At 35.7% G+C, this 20,093-nt stretch overlaps 2 protein-coding genes across 4 annotated transcripts; one reads left to right on the top strand and one right to left on the bottom strand.

The window, feature by feature from the left end:
- Positions 1-1,808: 1,808 nt before the first annotated feature.
- On the bottom strand, positions 1,809-7,674 carry LOC110695101. 2 transcript variants are annotated; one of them, XM_021872313.1, is made up of 6 exons: positions 7,416-7,674; positions 6,956-7,088; positions 5,283-5,885; positions 4,642-5,131; positions 3,332-3,422; positions 1,809-2,306 (listed from the first exon to the last, which is right to left on the bottom strand). In XM_021872313.1, exons 1-6 carry the CDS (start codon positions 7,443-7,445, stop codon positions 2,103-2,105), a joined length of 1,551 nt encoding a protein of 516 aa, XP_021728005.1. In that variant the 5' UTR covers positions 7,446-7,674; the 3' UTR covers positions 1,809-2,102. The 2 variants fall into 2 exon arrangements, with proteins under 2 accessions (XP_021728005.1, XP_021728006.1); XM_021872314.1 differs by having other exon boundaries at positions 3,332-3,413; positions 7,416-7,673.
- A 1,387-nt stretch (positions 7,675-9,061) lies between these two features.
- On the top strand, positions 9,062-20,027 carry LOC110695100 (vacuolar protein sorting-associated protein 26A). Of its 2 annotated transcripts, none has more exons than XM_021872312.1 (12): positions 9,062-9,343; positions 9,455-9,545; positions 9,646-9,720; positions 10,009-10,083; positions 10,201-10,273; positions 10,434-10,478; positions 14,647-14,758; positions 16,950-17,016; positions 18,171-18,215; positions 18,482-18,537; positions 18,845-19,020; positions 19,442-20,027. In XM_021872312.1, the coding sequence occupies exons 2-12, from the start codon at positions 9,543-9,545 to the stop codon at positions 19,621-19,623; spliced, it is 909 nt and encodes a 302-aa protein (XP_021728004.1). In that variant the 5' UTR covers positions 9,062-9,343; positions 9,455-9,542; the 3' UTR covers positions 19,624-20,027. The 2 variants fall into 2 exon arrangements, with proteins under 2 accessions (XP_021728004.1, XP_021728003.1); XM_021872311.1 differs by having other exon boundaries at positions 9,063-9,343; positions 9,507-9,545.
- Positions 20,028-20,093: the final 66 nt, after the last annotated feature.

The raw sequence follows: 20,093 nt of genomic DNA, 5'->3' as shown, positions 1-20,093 counted from the left end.
CCAAGGACGCGTTGGAGCAATCAAACCGGTGATTAAGGGCTCGGCGAAGAAGAAGAGAACGAGGAAATGGACCGAGTCTTAAAGCCCCAAAGAGGAAACCCGGATTAGGCTAATTAAGAGCCCAATCGAAGAAGTCCATGGAGCCCGGATGCTCGCCCGACCGGGAAGTGCCCTCGCCCTGAGGTGCGCCCGGCCGGGCGAGGCAAAAAGAAAGAAGTGCCCTCCACCCGGATGCGCACCCGACTGGGCGCAAGGAGAGGAGTTCCCCAGCCGAAGGCGCGCCCGGGCGGGCGAGATGGTGCCCAACCGGGCGCGTGTCATTGAGGAGCGATTAGTGACGATTTTCACTTTGTTTTAATTTAGGATTTCTTAGCTTAGTATAAATACGCTTTTGCTAAGCGAGATAATTACGTCATTCATTAGTTAATTTCCAGATTTTAATTTTAAGCTTTTGATTAATACTCTTGTTCTCTCAAATCTTTTGGTTTATGCAATTCAATATTTCCGTTTATTTTGGTAACGATTTCTTTCCCTTTTATTTTCAGTAATTTAATTGCTTGTTTAATCATGTCTAGTTTTATTGCTTTGCTTAGCTTAGATTTCAATATGTGTAAGTAGTTTATTTTCTAGGGTTCGTGGGGATCCATAAATAAGAAGGGGTAATTTATTATTGTTAATTGTCAATGCTTTGATTGATTTCCCCTATTGATTGATTTACTGCTATGCAATTAGAGTAAACCTGATTAAATTGTATGAGTTATGCAATATTAATTCGAGATTCGACAGATGAGAATTGATGTTTAATTAGGCTTAGTTTCAATAGGCAGTTTAATTTATAAATGGTTAAGTCAAGATTCGAGAGATGCGATTTAATACCGCTAAATTAATTCTGTGATTGTAATACGTAGCGAAAGCCCTTTATGATCTGATTGATTGATGCATTGATGATTGATTATTGTGTTTTACCCTGGAATATTATTTATTGGTGAACCTATAACCTAGCCTTTGATTTATTGATTTTCACTTAATTTTATTTGCTTTAGTTTATTTAATTCTCCTTAGTTTAATTCTCATAAAAACAACTTGGTTACTTAATAATTTAAATTATTTTAATTATTTAGGAATAGAAAGACATTGTTTTCCTGTGAATTTCACCCTACTTCCCTATCTGCTTTAATTAGAGGACTTAGGTAATTCTTTTGATTAGGTGATACGAACATGTCAATAAACCTTAAGTTACTTATAATAGGTGGTATGCATCATGAAGTCGTGATTTGGCACATAAATGAATCGTGATAGGTGGTTTATTTGATACATAATAATAATAATAATAATAATAATAATAATAATAATAATAATAATAATAATAATAATAATATTTCTTATATAAAAATGGTAATTTGTAAGTTATTTTAATTCTTTAAATGTTTATTTATACTATACTATTTTTTGTGGCTTTGTTTATTGATATCCTTGATTCCTTGAACATATTGGACTTCGCTTTCTCATCATACACATATAGCTTTTCCTGTGCTCTAAATACTGTCATGATTGTGATGGTCATACAGTTGTCAACTAACTAAACTACTAATTTGGTGAAATAAACTTGTGGTGAAATAAACTTGATTTTATAGAGCCACAAACGATATATACAAACAGGTTAATGGATTGTTGTCCACTTCAAGATTGCATTTTCGTCGGCATGAAATTGAGAACTTCTTGAGGAGGTACTGCCTGGTTTTCTTTCCTAATCGCGAGTTGGGTGGGGGTGGTGAAGGTGAAGAGAGCAAGAAATCTAATTCGACGGCTGTTTAAAATGCACAAGGCTAAGCACAATGTATTTCGGTATATGAGTTGATTTGGTACGAGGATTTCTTCCAGTGATTCCCCTCCATTTCACAATTTTTAGAGCCGAATTAATCAGAATAGGCCTAATTTGCCTGAAATAGTTCATGTTCTTGTATAACAGAGAAAATTGATTACAATTTCAGCTGCTGAGTAAGGCTCCACCTAATTTCCTTGAAGTGGAGAGAAACCCCAATCAAAATAGAGATAGTTACAAAAATGATCAAGGAATATAAGAGAATGGCAAGCACATAACATTAACAACAGCAACTCCAGGATGAAAATTTGGAAGGTATTCGGCCAGTCTGTCTGATATACTCGGCCTGCTGCTCAGTCTTTGCTGCTTGCTTATTCATTTTCATTTCAGCAGCTGCCCGCTTTTCTTCAGCCTTGTGCCTTGCAGTAGCAAGCTTGTTCATGAACTTATCTTGTGCTCTGGCTTTCATTCTTTCCACCTCAACCTGAACAGTTAAATTTGGTGATGCAATTAATACAAGTATTTTAGATTGACAGGACCACAACTAATCTTGTACATTATAAACAATCAAAAGACTTAAGCACATAGTATAAATCCCTATGATGGTAACATATGGAGTACTCTGTTCCGAGAGAAATAAAATAAATTGTGTACAGTCAACACAGGAAGATAACTTTTGGAAATCACAATGTATTACTCCGTATTTATAGCACATATATGTGGTGAAAGAGTAGCTTCTAACGTTATAAAGGTTATACCATGCTGCCCTCGTAAAAACCTGGATATACAGCACAAGATTGCAGCAGAGTCTCATGAACCAAATACCTGGAAGGATACTAATGCTTTATAGCCCAATGCTTGTAATTTTGAGCAGTTTGCTCCTGTTTTTCTCCTTAAACCATCATCATCTCTGCTGTCAAACAATGCTTTACAGTCCAATGCTTGTAATTTTGAGCAGTTTGCTCCTGTTTTTCTCTTTAAACCATCATCGTCTCTGCTGTCAAACAACTAAACCACCCCCCAAAGGGACACACACACACCAACCAAAAAAAATCTAATGTTTCTTCGCATATGCTACTAACTCCTGTATGAATACACTTTCAACAAGGTTGTAATTAAGATGGGCTATCCCTCAACCTCACACTATATGGACTTGTAATTAGATATCATTATTTCTGAATTGTTCTCTTCCATGAAAATGTAGCAAGCTATTAGTTATTTTATTTTTTAAACCAAAGACCAAATAGAAATACCTTCTTTTAAGTGTTAATCTCATAGCAAATTTTAACTAATAAATTTGTTCCTAACTCCTTATACACGCTAACACACACCATCCATGACTTTAAATTGGTAATTCAATAGAGTACAAAGATATGGGATGACAGATACAAATCAAAGCTAACTGGTCCAAAGAAAACTTATAACTCAATGCAGACAAAAATTGTTTACTCTCCATGATGAATAAAGCAACATAAACAATTGGTAAAATATAATAACAGTTAAGAGTACCTCATTTTTTCTCATCTCAGCCTCAGTTTTAGCTTTTTGATGATTTTCCCATGCTTGGATCTTCATTTCTTCACGTTCAAACCTGAATAATCTATAACTATGTTACTTTTTCTCCAGATAACACTAAGAAAGGTTTTTAAGATGTATAATAACAAGTCAAATTTGGTTCTGTAGACTTGGAGTAAGATTATTTGTTTTTCAAGTGTAAACCAATGAAAGTCAGGCCAAAAAAATCTCTACTGGTCTTGCTTTGTTTGGTGATGTCTTGCTAGTTGCTAACCCTGGGTGGCTAGGCTCTCCCCATTAAAAGCTCAAAGAGCCAGATTCACCATGGGGAAACCAAAGATACTAGGTTCTAAACCTAAACATGTACTCCATCTACCCACTATACTTTTTTGGAGGGAAGTTGGTAATAGCCTAATTGGTAAAAATATGAAGAGAGAGAGAGAGAGAGAGAGAGAGAGAGAGAGAGAGAGAGAGAGAGAGAGAGAGAGAGAGAGAGAGAGAGAGATTCTTGATCAAGTCCAGAGCAATGCACATTCAAGACAACAGAAGTTCCCAATTTCAGATGTTACAAAGTACGAGAAGTATAGCATGAATATCTAACATCTTCACATTGATTCTTTTTTTTCCATTGGCTTCCCCAGTTAGCAATTTCTATAGCACGAATTCTCCCACTCCAGACACCAGCTTTAGACTTTGGTGAGACTCTTGCTGGGTTCTTTGGATAGTCATATTACATTGAGCTTCCCCAATATAAATTTCTTTCAGAAGGAATATAAACCATAAAGGGCAAGTGGAGACCTATGTCACCTACCCCTTGACTTCTTTTGTGTTTCCACAGCGCACTGAGAGGCATACAGTAGATATATTACCTTAGATTATCGTGATTTTCTAATTTCTAGATGGCTAGATTGGCTACTTGCAACAAAAGCCTAACATTAAAAGATAAAGTGCAGTCTTCCCTTTTTCTTCTACAAATATCAGCTAGATACTTTTGATGGAATATTAAACTCAGAAGCAAGGGCAGAATCTGAACCATCCCACTGCACTTGAGTGGGATGATCTTGACTAAAGGAGAACAGTATTCAGCAATTACGTTACCCACTACAATGGAACAGTGTAATTGCCTAATAGTGGGGGAAGTCTCTTATTAATTTAGCAGATTGGGCTAAATACCACATAAATCACTAATAAATCTGGATCCATTAAACACCACCCAAAATAAACCTTCAAAGCCACACAACATTGCAAGGAAAATTTGGATGATTTCACAATATAGGAACGCAACGATAAGAGAATTACAGTACCTTGCTGTGTACTTTGCTTTCTCAGCCTCCTCCCAGGCTTCCGCTCTTGTCTCAACAACACTCTTGGACGCTTGTTCTCCAGCCATTGTGTTAGCTGAAGATGATGTTTCTTCATCATCTTTACCAGCCCATGCAGCTATATTCACCTTACCAAGCTGCATGCCAAGTTCCATGATTTCTTTTCTAGTTTTCATCTGCATCTCCTTCTCAGAAAGTTCCTTTCTCTGCTGGTTTAAACTGCCATTTATCATATTTGTCTGTGCTGCTGAAAGATTAGCTCTTTTAGGCGTTGATGATCTTGAAGAAGTAGGACTGTGCATCGGTGATTTCACCTTAACAGGAGTTCCAGTTCTAGAAGGTTCCTGGCTTGCTATTGGAGTCATCTCTGTACCCATATCCCTCATGGAAACAGATCTGGCAAATGAAGTAGGCGGAATCATGGCTGTTGATGTTTGGATTGATATAGATGAATCATGTTGACTGAGATGGACTACAAAAAAGAGCAATGTGTTCATTTATACAAGTGCCGTTTATGGTAGCCATAATATCGTTACAAAGTAAAGTTGTAAAACTAGTAAAACTGAGCTTGACAATGATACAGATAATGGGGAAACAAAATATTGAAGTCAGCAAACTCTTACTTTCAGGATCGCCAAGAGAATTTTCAATCATATCTGCTGCTTTTCCATGTAGATCAGCATGTGAGTATGGATCTGACCCCCAGTTCACCATTTTTTGGGTGGCATTTGCTTTTATAGCTAGACTTGAATCCATCCTCTTCATATCAGGCTCTTCAAAAGCAACTAATTTTTCATCTGGAACTTCATGAACTACTTTTGTAGCAGTTTTTCTACCTCCATGGCCGAAAATGTTAGTCTTCCTAGCCCCTTGCACACCATGTGACTGACCAGTCTTTGGTCTGTTTGAAGTAGGGCTTGCTATCCACTTCTGTGCATCATCCCATTTCGATGGTGGCGGCTTTGAAAATGGTGCAGCTGGCACTCTTGGTTGCCCTCGTTCTGTCTTCTGAAACTCGAAAGCTGACAATACCACACCCAAGTTGTCATGCCCGTTTTCATAATCTTCCTCAAACTCTTCATTTAACCCAATTCTTGAGCTGACAAAATTTTGATCTTTCAAATTACGATCTGGAATCATTTCTGAATCCCCAGTTGTTGAGGTCGAGCATTCAACAAATTCACGCACAACGTCCACATCCTTGTAACTTTCAGAATAATCAGTACCTAAACATATTTGTTAGAATATGAATTTAAACCATCACAAGTACTAATCTATGACATGATAGACTATAGAGTATTAAAGCTCTGACTATGTCAAGATGAACCTTTTTGCAACAAATTATTGTAGCATTGGTTTCAGCATGGACCACAGATATGACAAACACTACTTCTCGCCTGTACTAATAATTTATGATACAAACTCACGGTTATTACATGAACTCTGATTTTGTCATTGAATATAAAAGCGATGAACAGGCTCCCATAGTCCTTATGGGTGGTTTAAATGGTTTTTTCCCAATTGAGAAGGTGTGGTGTGATGAACAGGCTCCCATTGTCCCTAGGGATAGTTTCATACTAAACTGCTCAGGAGTCAGGACGGCTGCCACCTAGTGGAGAATAAAGACAGAAAAAGAACCATATATATTACCCAACAATGCAACAAATTTAGTTAAAGATTATCCTAAGCACAGTGTGTAATGAAACAATCCCACTAGTTAATCATTGGATTTGATCAAACTTTATAAGAACCTTAAAGGCTTTATTGATGAGCTCATTGCATAGCAGGTAAAGTCGACTCATTACCTTTAAAACTAGCTGCATCAAACCTTTATGGCTTTAACATAAAAGTAAAAAAATTTCCTTTGACTACATTATTCCAAACTACCAGCCCCCTTTATAGAAACTTCAGGAATCTCTTTAAATTCTTTCTCTGTTTTTGTTGATTATTTTTTTTATAAATACGTAGTATATAAAATGATTAAGCATACAAGTTTATGACCATTATGTCAATAATTGCGCCTTTACATTTCTAATTACATAGTACCATACAACATTAATTAAAAAATATAGTTATACATTAGATAACACACGTAAAAACCAAAATCATAACATGTCAATATTAATATCCATTAATCCAATATATATATAAATAATAATAATTCATATCACAAAAACCAGCTTAATTGATTAAAGTCTTAGCCGTAGTACCAAGAACTAGGATCAAATCTCGCCTTGGGGACTACGACACCAAAACCCTTAGAGACTAAGAAAATCAGACAGTGTAGCAAATATACCTGGATCATATACACCAGAATGCTGAGATCTCAAAGAACAAGATGAATCCACTTCTCCAAGAAGTTCCCTCCTCTTCTTCTCTACTCCCATTAACATACTCCTCAGCTTCGCTGGTGACAACCCTCCTCCTCTCTATACCCAGAAAACTCAATGTCAAAAATCAAACTGAATACCAATAAAAAAATAGTAAAAAGTTAATTCAACCATAAATGGGAAACTTGCAGAAAACCCCAGAAAACTCATAATCAAAAAGCTAAACATAAAACCCAGAAAATTAATTTTTTAAAAAAGTCAATTTAACCATGGGAAATTGCAGAAATAACCCAGAAAACTCAAAATTACAAATCAAACTTAAAACCCCAGAAAAGAAAACTATTAATCCAACCAAAAACTTGTATTTTCTCAAAAACAATGGGAAATTTGCAGAAAAGGGGGGGGGGGGAGGGGAAATTAGCTAACCTGAGGTCTTTCAATCCTTTCGTACTCCATTAGAAAAGAAGTTTCAAAGATGAAATTTTTTTCACTATCAATCTTCCATATGAGGAATTTCTCTCTCCTCAGTCAAAGAAGAAATGTAGGTTTTGCTTCCATGAATGAAAATGGCGTGTGTAACGGACAAATTATCAGCAAAAAAATGGAGCTCAGATTTAGCAGACCCTTTTCTCTGTCTTCTAGTGTGAGCCTTTGTCTACACTATTTTGAGTAGACTGTAGACTAAACAATTTAATAATATAATTTTGTCATTGCTTTAACTTTAATTTAATTTAATTAATTTTTGTGTACTTTAATTTTATGGAATTTGGATTTGATTTGAATAATTATGAATTTTGTGGACTTTGGATTCCGATTTATTAGCCGTTTTTGGTTTGTAATTAAGTGTTAAAATCCTAATTTTAATACCCACAAATGAAGTAAAAATAATGGATTATTGAAAAGAAATGGGGACAATGTCCTAGTAATAAGACCCCATCTTGATTTTGGATGATTAATAAAAGCAATGCACATGGGGCATGGAAACTGGAAAGATGATGATGAATAAATTTTTTGATTAAAAGGGGGGTTTTTTTTTTTAGAGAGCTTGGTTATTGGATTGGCTTCAAGAGGACTTTGAAGGTCTAATCTTGAACTATTTCATGTGTATACTTTTGGTCACAAAGTGTAGTTGATCGTGGGACGGACTAGGGTGGGGTTAAGTTAGGACATATTTTAAAATATCGACAAAAAACATAGGCAAATTATGATTGATGTTTGAATTTGACTCGAATCAATTTGTTTAAAGCAATTAGTGGTTCAGTCATATTGATCGTCTCTAATTTCGAATATACTTAAAATGCAATATTATTGTTTACCACCATAAAATACCACAATTTATATAATTCCTTTAGATAAGCTTCAAGTACATACACCGATACACCATTATGGCATCATACAAGATTGTAATATAACAATTGACAAATAAATGGGAATGCAGTAGCTCATCTTAGTGCTAGGCTTGAATCATGTAATGGAGTTGGAACAACTATATTTGGACTCTTTTCAGCAAGGCATCTCTGCTTTGGCGGAAATTGATTTGTAATTGTATGTGATTAATATTATGCTGTTGTCCGTTTCTTCTCTCAAAAAGTTTACCACAAGGTACGTCATTTAAATGTTTGTTGGAACTAGTCACAAAAGGATATGTGGCAATTAGAAAATTTCACATTTGATGAACAAGTCACAAAGTCTATGCATGTTGTAGACTTGTAGTGTTGTACATGCAAGTAGAAAATTTCACATTTGATGGGGACATGTGGCAATTTTTATCATACAACCGGTTCTTCGACTTCTCTCGACTTTATTTCTAACAATCTAAAATCTGTTTTATATTGTTAAAAAACCTTTTTTACTTCTTCATTACAAAGAATATTTACAACGAATATTCATTAAATTTATTAGTACATATTTTTACTTATTAAAAAATAACTTATATTGTATAATAAGTGTTAATTAACTTAATCTAATTCTTACTAATTGATCTAAACTAATTTTAACTACTACAAACCCGAAAATTACAATGATACCAAACACGCCCTTAATTAACTAACGAAATTGTATGTTGATCATGGAAATATAATTTGCACAAATGCTGACATCGGAAGAGAAGTGAAGTGGCCCCACTCCTATACATTGTTCGCCAACTCTGTGTTGATGGGCTGTTGTTGCTGAGTTCTTCTTCGCTCCATTCTCCAACTCGCTGGATCTCGCTTCGTCAACTCATTCATTCACTCTCCGAGTTTCTGCACCGAGTCACATCTTCCTTTACTCTCAATTTCTTCTTCAAATTTAGGGTTTCTCCGCCCTAAATTCCCACTCCCAATTTCTACTTCTCTTTGACGATCGATCATCAGGTTAACGTCAATGATCTCCTCGATTTTCTCTGTTAATTTTCGGATTCATGCCATAATTTATGCTTAATTCGTCTTTTTTTGCTTCATTGTTTTGTTAATTTTATCATGCAGCTGAATTTTGTGATAGTTGGTGGAATTTGATTCATGTCGTGACTTTTTTCAGGGTTTGAATTTAAGGAATTTGGGGTATTCTAAAAGCATGGTAAATTTTTGTCATTTTTTTCAATTTGATGGTTTGTAAACTATATTTGTGGTTGGAAATAATCAAATTAACGACATTTGGGTGAATTTTGTTTTTTTAGAATTACCTCCTTGGAGCTTTCAAGCCTGCTTGTCATATTTCGATTGCATTTGCTGACGAAAAGAATCGAAAGAAGGTAACATTCCCGTTGTTTCAGTTCGTGGCGGAATAAGTAGTTGTATGTTGGTTGTTGATTGAGCAGTGGTTATTGTTGATTTTTCGCATTTTCGCCATTGCCATCATGGTGCCAATGCTCTTGGAAAAAAAAATAAAAGTAGATCATTAACTTTTCCAGTTTGTTTAGGGAAATTAAATTATGATGTTATGTTTAGTTGGCTATTGGGGGAGATTGGTTTTTATTTATTTATTTTGTGTTAGCATTCGGTTGCTAAAAAGAAATAGCTTATGTATCTTCTTGAAATAGGTTCCCATCAAGAAAGAAAATGGTCAAACTGTTATGGTTCCGCTCTTTCAAAGTCAAGAGAATATCGTTGGCAAGGTAAGGTTGTCAATCCAATTCAACATTGCGTTGACTGTGGTATGAAAATGACCGTGACAGTTTAGTTGTATCGTTTTTATCCTAGCATTTCTGATATCTGTTGTTGGGCCTTCGTAGATCTCCGTAGAGCCAGTTCAAGGGAAAAAAATTGAGCACAATGGCATAAAAGTTGAGCTTCTCGGCCAAATAGGTAGGCAATCGTTCTAGTTAACCTGGTTTATGATTGATTCTCATTATTTTCTTGTTTTTTAAGGAGTGTTCTCCCATTTTCTTGTTATACGTTTTGAAATTCATAAATAATATTAATTGGCTACAATTTTAACGTGTTTATAATCCTTTTTCTTTTGCAGAGATGTATTTCGACAGGGGAAACTTTTACGACTTTACCTCTCTAGGTAGGTGTTTATTTGTCTGTAGATTTTCCATCTACATTTTCCCACAACTCTAGTTCAACTTCATTTTAATTATAAGGTGATCTTTTGAGCTTTATAACCTTGAGACAAGATATATCTTCTGACACATTAAATACTTGTCGCTTAGTTTTGGAATCTATTGACTGTAAGACTTCATTTTCTGCAAAATTCATAAGCATCAAGTTTCTTGCACCTGTTTTGTGTAAAAAAGGATGCATGTCAACACTATACAAATATGAGGGTTAGAATAAAAAATTTCAATGCCTCAATCTTTAGCCTCAATGCCTCATCAATCATGTGTGGTCTTATTAGCCAAACGAAGGACTAATAACTGATGCTGTTGTGCATTCACATGATCCATTGTACAATATCTTCACAAAATATGATTGAAACACCTGGAGTGGCAATCCAAGGATTACTGCTTGAAAATCTGCCAGTGCCTCGCTTTCTATGTACACCACCAATTAGCCTATAGAACCCGCCTTCGTAATTCTGTTATCCGTTTTCTCTTCAGGCTCCTCTTCCAAGCTACCCTAACATCCTAGGAGACGTTTGTAGACGAGAATTCTCGAGGTGTTGCTTTAAGTCATATACCATTTATTGCTGTAGTATACTTGTATGTCAAAGATGGGCTATTATGTAGAATAGGGATTGCAGGCCTATGCATCCTTTTTTAAAGTGGAATGAGAGAGAAAAAGTAGTTAGATGAATTGTAGGAACATAGTATTTGTGAGAGAAGTTGATGTGATGGAGAGTGAAAAGGTGGTAAGAGAATAGCTTGGATGCGCATCACATGTGAATGCGATTTTTTTATTTTTTATTTTTTATTTTTTTATTATCAAAATAGGTTGCAGAAAGATTATTTTGAGACATCCCCAAATGGTTAAGGGAAGACAAATATAGGATGGAGGAAATATTTGACTGTTGAGGGTGTTTAAGATAGGGAAAATGAGGTTGTTGCCTCTTGTTTTCTCTCCAGTTTCTGTAAGATGACTTGATGACGTGAATTTATTGAGTAATGATAAGAAAGAAACTCCCTAGCTGCAATTAGCAATGGCACACAAAGTCGCAACCATGTGTGGGTGGTCAAACAAACCTTAAGCGATGCCAAGTTAATAAAACATCAAACTTTGCTTTTTATTAGCATAATGATAGCATATTAGATTTTAACTACTAACAAAATTAAATTACCAAGGCTAAACAAGAAGAAAGGTAAAAACTTGGAGCCAAAAATAATAATTTGGATGATCTTGAATCACATCACTTTGAAAAAGGTCAGGATTGTATTTACGAAGCTCATCTTTCAGGATTATGATTAATTAGAGTGAGGAGGCTAATATGAATTCCATTATTCTTTTTGGGTCCTTGTCTTTGATAACAACCATCCCTTACCCATAAAAAGAAAGAAATGAAATAATGATTCTCCTTAATTGTTTCTAGATTTCTTTTTGGGGTGCTATAGTCAAATGAACCTTAGAGGTTTTGCTTTAGGAAAAGGTTCACTTAACTCTCTTTACCGTCCAGTGATTTTACAAGAGGTTCGCACTAATTATTCTTCTTTTTGATGTGTGTGGCTGAATTTGGAGAAGGCTATGGTAGATTTTCTTTGGCAATTGGAAAGTAGGAGAGAGATCATCATGTAACTATGTGATTTGGGACCTATGTTGGCCGTGTATATTCCCAAACAAAAATAATTCATCTTGAAGCCAATATAATGGGTGTGAAGCAACTAAGTAAAAATGGCACAAGGATATGCTTAGGAACAATATATAATGTGCAGTTATTTGTGTCAAGAGAAAGAAGTACTTTTGGTCCTAGAATCAATCAAAGCCTTAATCCCATAAGTGGGGTCGCCTACATGAACCAAATTTGATTATTCCGTGATATCATCGACAAAGATCCTCCTCCTCCATCCCTTACGATCCAATGCCTCATCCTCATGCAAATCCATATACTTCATATTCTTCCTAACTCCTTCCAACCAAGTCATTTTCGGTCTTCCTCTCCCTCTCCCTTGTTTAACCCCTCCATGGTCCCATTCTTCCACACTTCGTACCGGTGCACCCTCGGATCTCCGTCTTACATGCCCAAACCAACGCACATGATTTTCCCTTAGTTTGTTTGCAATGCCTGTCATACCTACCTTCTTGCGAATAACCTCATTTCTGATTTTATCTCTTAGAGTGTTTCCGCACATCCACCTTACGCATTTCCGTAACCTCCATCTTTTTAATGTGCTCCTTCTTAGAAGCCCAACATTCTATACCATAGAGAAGGAAGAACTTTTGGTCCTTGTGGCTTGAAAATGAAGAATGAAAGTTTGAATTGTTATAGTGTCTTTTTCCATTTGCTACACAGGGATTTCTTATACCGAGGCTCTTTTATAATTGGAGTCAATCATTGCACCAAGCACCAACTATCCTGTGTAGATAAAATTATAGATGACAGTTTGAGGGCATGTCTTTCTTGATTCTACCTTCCTTTAGTACATAGGTGAAAGCCTTTGGTCGCTATTAATGTACTGACTTTGGCTGCCTCTTTTCAGTATTTTACTCTCTTGGCTTTAGCTATAAAGATTCAAGTTTCCCTTTCTGCTGGTTTGTTTGTCTCTTTTGCTTATAGCTACCTACTTTTTTTGATCCCCTTGCAAACTGAATGAGGCAAATTAATAGATAAAAGTGGTAAATTTTGGCCTTATATGCAACACTGCGTTTGCTATATCACCTGCTCACCTCATGAAAATAAATTCCAGGTGTATTCTTTGTCCCATTGCATGGTTATATATAAGGTAGGATTTGGGGCAACTTTGTTTGTAAGGGGAAGGGGGTGTTTGTTTCGTAAAGTGGTATGGGTTTAGAATCAAGAATGAGATTGTGGTATGGGGTTGGAACTTGATGCTTAATACCATGTGTTTGATTTTGTTTGGAAATGGGCAATTTTCTTTTATTACCTGAGAGTATGGTATGAGTCATATTCACCTCCATTTTTGGGTTTTTAAGCCCCATAGTCCCATACCTTGTGGGTTTAAGGTATGGGTTTGAAATGTTTTTAAACAAACACAAGGTATGGGTTTTATTCATCCTAAACCCATACCTCATACTAAAATTACTTAAACCTGGCCAGGTGCTCCTCTCTCTGTTGTCCTTTTGACTCTGTTATCTCTCATTTGCTACAGGCTTTCTGCATGGCCTGGTTTTTTTAATTTTGGGTAAGATGGTAGTTTTTCTTAAAATATCGTTTACGGGGAAATTTAAAGGATTAAAATCTGATCACTGGGGGCTCAAAAATTTATTCATGCTATTTTGGGCACCCCATAACAGAGATTTTGTTTGGCACTTTATTAAAATGTCTTCCGTAAACTTTTGCCATCAGGAGCTTTTAATTCCTCTCTTCTGTGGTTCTTTCCCATATTTTTTTCCAGAGAATCAGAAACCAAATGTATGTGTGAGGGATTTTATATTGATAATACCTTTAGCTAAACTTAATATGCATATGGGAGGGATTTATTGAGACATATGACACCACCTCTACATTGCAAGCTTGCTACTTATGGCATTTTATTTTTTGAGTTAATAGGGCCAGAATGGTATACCCACCTTTCAATTTTGCTCCCCGTAGGTTTCCTACATTGTGTTTGGAAGTCTTTTCCATTATGATTTTGTGCTATTGGGTGTTGAATTGTTGATCCAGGTCCTTTTTTAGTGGAGACAAAAATTGTTAAAACTGAACTGAAACAAACTGGCCACATTTTTGAACCTTGGGCAGATACAATTAAGCAGTGGACATCTGAACTAATCAACAATACACTTTAGTTGTATAAGACAATATTGTTTCAGTTTTAATTATATTCCATCACATAGCATTTAAAGATTTTTTTTTTTTTTTTTGGGCACCAAATATAGTGGGAGACTCAACTTCCTTGCGTGGGGTGATTCAGAATTTCAGAGTTAATATCTGGTTTGTATCTGTAGCATACTGGAACACTTAATGTATGGAAATTCCAGGATTAATAGTCATGTGATCTTGTCATTGTTTGTCTTATGTTTACATGTTGATGATTATTGAATAGGTTTTATTTCTGCTATCATATCTTTCAGAACCTGATTGGCGAGGAAAGTTTGCCTACTAACATATTGATGATTTTTTGCAGTTCGTGAATTGGATGTCCCTGGTGAAATATACGAAAGAAAAAATTATCCCTTTGAATTTTCCACCGTGGAAATGCCCTATGAAACATATAATGGAGTGAATGTAAGACTTAGGTATGTTAATATTTTGTAGTACCTTTTTTTTGGGTGAAAAAAGCCATTTGTTGTTATTCTAGTTGCCCAAAGAATATTTATATTATTTTAGCTGGAGCGTATATCTTGCATTATATGCTTGCTATCATATTTCATTACTACCCACTTCAACCTTTTCTACCTTGTATTTACTCTGCTGAATGAAGTTTAATTGTTGGTGAATGCAATTATTGGGCTTTCAAAGGGTGAACACAATTATTGGGCTTTGAAAGTATTGGGGGATGTTTTTGTTTCTTAGGTGTTTGTTTCGTGCTGTGGTTTTCTGCTGATTTTTTTCTTAGTAGTCCTTAAAGGACAGGATAATTCTAGAGGATAATTCTTTTTTGCTATCTTACCAGGAAATGTCCTGGTCTATTTTTTTTTTTGGGAAAGATTGACAGCATAAGTCCCCCATAAGGTCCCAAATAATTAACTCAGAGTAGTCCCAAACTCCCAACTTGTGTGTGTGTGTGTGTGTTTTTTTTGGGTGGGGGGAGGGGTTGTTAAGTGTTTCCCCTAAGCAGTTTCGCACTCCTGCATGATTTTGTAACATGTTCAACAGGCAAAGAAAAAGGGAGGCGGTGACAGCTGAAAGGGTTGAGAAAGGAAGAGAAAAAAAAAGTATCCTTCCAAATTCACCTCCTTTTACATACCTTTGAACTTCAGGCTAATTATGCGCTGTTTGGCTCAATAAAAAAACATGGAAAGAAATTAAGAAAGAGAAATAAAAGGAAACAGAACCCCTCTAATAATCCTTTTTAGTTGGTCACTTCTTAATCAACCATTTTCTCTACTCCACCCCTTCCTCAAAATCAAATTTTCTATTTTCATCTTCACTGCAGGACATCAACAATAACCTCCTTTGTCATCACCCCTTCTCATTCTGCCGTCTCCTCCCTCATTTTCTTAGAATATTATGCTTTCATTTTACCCTCACTAAGTCTGCATGCTTATGCTCTCAATTATATTGGTCTGCGGTTGAGTTGTTGGTGGGTTCACTGTTGTTTTTGGCCCTTATGGTTGGGAGTGCTGTGATTATTAGTGTTGGTTACGGTGGAATATATGGTTTGATGGAAGATGGTAGTGGGTCGGGTTAGAGATATTGAAGGTTAGGACTTAAATTTTGGTGGTTGGTGTTGGCTTGAATTATGGTGGGTAGGCAAAGGGTGGTTGTTAGCTGGAGTTTTGGCAGCGTGGGCGGTGGTGGGTAATTGTTGGTGTGAATGGGTAGGTGGTGAATTCGAAGGAAGTGGGGTAATTCTCAAGTCCCAAGGAAGAGGCAGGGGATGGGAATTCTAAAAAGGAAAGTGGGGAAAGGAAACTCTAAAACAGCCAGCCAAGTACCCTCAAAGGGAATTTAGTACATAAATTGTCTTTTCCTGTCTTGATTTCCCCAAGGCCCAAACCAAACAGCCCCAAGAGTTTTGTCTTCTCCTTTGTCTTGTAACAGCTTACCAAAAAAAAAAAAGGGCTTTTAGTTAATGGAGGTGGTAGAGATAGTATGTAAGAGCATCAATTCCTAGGGGATGCCATCCATCTGCAGACTAATTCACATACCATGGTTGGGACCTACTGACCTTCGAGGCTCGATAATTGGACTAATGAATAATGATTGGTTCATAGAAGCATAAAAAGTTAGAATATATGCTTGGGTCAGCAACCCTCGAAAGAAAGGACTAGGAAAAAAGACTACACTGCTGTGTATCTCTATTTAAGCTTACAAAATGTATAAGACACTTTTACTCTTGTAGTCTGGCTTCCTAAACATAAGGTTTGTCGCTTTTAAGGTTTCTCTTTTGTACTTGGAAGAAGTAACATGTTTTTGTCTTTTTATTATTCAAATTGGTTGTGATATACATCATGCTGTTAGAGCTAGGCATTTGACAGTGTTGTATAGCTTACAAACTTGACTCATACCATGTCCTGGAAAATGTTGCTACAGCTCTTAAACAAAATGAACTTTCTAATTTGTTTTGTATGGATAACTTTGTTAGGATTTGTAAATTTATATCTGCTTTAACTTCGTTGCATGTTTCAACCTTCTGAGAGATAATTGTTAACTTGTAACTTTGATATATATGATTAATGTGTTTTAAATATTTTGCCCTTTTTTATAGGACATATTTGGCATTTGAGTGATAGCTAATAAAATGCTCTGATGTGCTTACTCCAGGTATGTTCTCAAAGTAACAATCAGCCGTGGTTATGCTGGAAGTATAGTAGAATACCATGACTTTGTGGTAACCTCCCTGTCCCCATTCTTCATTATGCATCCCTTTGTTTGCATTTCTGATTCTGCACAACTTCGAGTACTTTTTGTCTTCAAGTTTGTACTGGATATTTTCGCTTTTCCAACAGTTGTTTTTCCTCTTTCATTAAATACAAAGTTAAAAGAAGTTTAACACTGTAGCCATCTGTATTCTGCTGCAAAAGACAACTTCAAACTAAAGCTTTGTTTCTTCCAACTTTAAAAACCAAGCTTCATAAAATAATGGTCACATCATTAAAGTAAGGGGCAATAAGTTCTGATAAGGGCTACCATTTTCAGTGTACATTTGTTGAATTAACAATATTTAAGAATCTGCATTTATTTGAAAGTGTCTTTATTATTAGTAATAAATAACATAAAAAGTGTGATATTATCTATCATTACCCATATTCAGTATTGTCTTTTTAAACATTTAAACTCATCCTTTCATCACATTTGTTGTAATGAAACCTTGTTCCCAATTGAAAATCGATATTTTTGATCTTCAGTAGAGTGGCTTTATGGTGTCAACTGTAATTAGCTGACAAATGGCAAATTAGGGCTTAGTATTAGTGACAAGCTTTGCAGTACTTCTATGATATGGAGTGTATTATCTACCCATTTGTATGTTTAATATGGAAGTATGTAATATGTAAAGTGAATATGTGCCATGTCAGATATTCTGCTGTGGAAAGTTCACTGGTACTTTATATATTTTAAAACTTTTTTCAACTTCATATATACCCAATTACCCAGTGCCTTGTGTACTGCAGCGGGAATAATAATCTAGTGAGTTAGAAGACCTTAGGCATGGCTGCATGGGTACTGCATGAGCTTGCATAACTAAGCCAAGTGGGGTAGGTGGTTGCTTTCTCAGCTCAAGCGTGGTGTTTTTCTGTTGCTATAATTCAGCAAGCCTGAGTTATAATACCTTTTTATTTCTCTAATTTTTTTTTTTTTTTGGGTCTAGAATGTGGATAGTGGAAGTGTTCTGTCTGGTCTTGCAGTATTTTTGTTAGCACTGTATGTTACAGATTATCACTTAAGAGTTTCAGGATTTTACTTACTGTTATTAGTGTTATATTTTATATTTTTATTGGCTTTGTAATCTTATAGCATGTAGTAATTGTGTTTATTATGGATCAGGTTCGCAACTATTCTCCACTACCGTCAATTAACAATAGCATCAAGGTCAGTTGGATATAATGTTTGTTATTTTCTGATAACCTGTATTATATTAAGATTATTCTGATAAAAGGCTCAGCTTTTCGTATACTCTTGCTTCTAAATTTCTGATGCAGTTCTTTATCTTTGTTACCTATTGCTTACTACTGTGTCTGTATTGAATCTTAGCAATATATGAAGTATATTATTCTTTTTTGGTATGCCCTTCAATACAAGTTCTTGATTATGCCTCAGTTGGGCAGTGACTTACATTAATATTACCTTTTTTGTAGATGGAAGTTGGAATTGAGGATTGCCTGCATATTGAGTTTGAATACAATAAAAGCAAGTAAGCTGACACTTCTTCAACCCCTTGGTTCAGCTTTGTAGCTGGTGCTTTTGAGAAGAAAAGAGATACCATGTGAATTGGTGATGTTGATGGATCTAATTTGTTTTGCGATTCAATCAACTGCCCTATATCTGGTCTTGTTGGGGCTGTTTAGCCTGTGTCTAAGATGAGTTACTGATTTGAGTTTTTCCACGAGAGGGGACCTTAAGGACAACACCATTTTGGTGTTCATCCCATACTTTAGCTGTGTACATGTGAATAATGAGTATTAATTTGAATTTTACAACTTTTCTTTACATGCTTTCAGGTATCATTTGACAGATGTCATCATAGGAAAGATATATTTTCTTCTTGTAAGAATCAAGATAAAAAACATGGATCTTGAGATCAGGCGTCGGGAGTCCACTGGTTCAGGTGCAAACACTCATGTTGAAACTGAGACTCTTGCAAAATTTGAGTTGATGGATGGGGCTCCAGTCAGAGGTACCAAGAATCTACTAATTGTCTTATATAGTTTTTGGCTACCTTTTGTTTTATTATTTGCTAAAACTATCCATAGTTTTTTTTGGCAAGCTTATCTTTCTTATTCAATGTATTTTTTGCGCATAGTGTTGCCTACTGTTTTTTGCAGTTTCTGAAAAATCTGACTAGGGCAATAAAACCAGGGGCTGTGCAACTCTTTTCCTTTTTTTTTTCCCCCATTCGGGATCTTAAATTTTGTGTACATGTTGATCTTTAAGAATACAATTCTGGACTTCTGGTCAGTGATGATTTAGGGTTTTAAAGTAAAGTAGGCTCCTTCCGTGCAGTTGATACAACAATGACATGCATTTTGGGATTTGTTAGCACCTGATATTGCTAGCATTTTATGCGCTTTCTGACTCTGCCGTGGTTCCATGTACAGGTGAATCAATTCCCATTAGACTGTTCCTTAGTCCGTATGAGCTGACGCCTACACATCGCAACATCAATAACAAATTCAGTGTCAAATATTACCTCAACCTTGTTCTTGTTGATGAAGAGGATCGTCGGTATTTCAAGCAACAGGAAATTACATTATACCGCCTTGCTGAGAACTCTAGTTAGCTGTTCCTTTGGTTTAATCTATTTCCATGATAAGCTATAGGTTATTCACTTATTCTGGATGGGAAAGGAAATAGCTATTCCAAAATCTGGCAGATTGGAGTTTTTTTTTTTTTTTTTTTTTTTTTTTTCCTGGAAAGGGTTTGGTCTAAAGCTGTATCTTTGACTCTTCTTGGTATATTTTTCCTTTTTTTTTTACCCCGATTTTCCGTTCCATGATTCTGTTTATCTGGCTTGTACATCAGGTGTGGTTGATGATTTAATAGCATATGTTGTTTTGAAATTGTATTCCTTTTTTTCTTTATCGATTTTGCATTTCTGAAAATGTATGTTGATGACTTGATGCCACTCATATTTGGCTTTCTACCTCCTAATTCTATAATTCTTGCTACATTGCTGTGATTCAATTGAATATTATGCTCCACATTGATATCTTTGAAGAGGAAAATGTTATGCTGTGTGGCAAAAGAAAT

Source organism: Chenopodium quinoa, unplaced genomic scaffold (genome assembly GCF_001683475.1).
Source record: "Chenopodium quinoa cultivar QQ74 unplaced genomic scaffold, ASM168347v1, whole genome shotgun sequence".
In the NCBI taxonomy this organism is placed as follows: Eukaryota; Viridiplantae; Streptophyta; class Magnoliopsida; order Caryophyllales; family Amaranthaceae; genus Chenopodium; species Chenopodium quinoa.
This window is presented reverse-complemented; position numbering and strand designations above follow the sequence as displayed.

What these genes read in the sequence shown, in the direction of transcription:
- LOC110695101 (XM_021872313.1), bottom strand. Translation starts at nt 7,445, where the DNA reads ATGGAGTACGAAAGGATTGAAAGACCTCAG. An exon ending in TTCTGGTGTATATGATCCAG is followed by an intron (nt 5,886 to 6,955) that starts GTATATTTGCTA and finishes AAATATGTTTAG; the next exon opens with GTACTGATTATTCTGAAAGT. An exon ending in TTCTCTTGGCGATCCTGAAA is followed by an intron (nt 5,132 to 5,282) that starts GTAAGAGTTTGC and finishes TCTTTTTTGTAG; the next exon opens with TCCATCTCAGTCAACATGAT.
- LOC110695100 (XM_021872312.1), top strand. An exon ending in TGAGCTTCTCGGCCAAATAG is followed by an intron (nt 10,274 to 10,433) that starts GTAGGCAATCGT and finishes TTTCTTTTGCAG; the next exon opens with AGATGTATTTCGACAGGGGA. An exon ending in TTACGACTTTACCTCTCTAG is followed by an intron (nt 10,479 to 14,646) that starts GTAGGTGTTTAT and finishes GATTTTTTGCAG; the next exon opens with TTCGTGAATTGGATGTCCCT.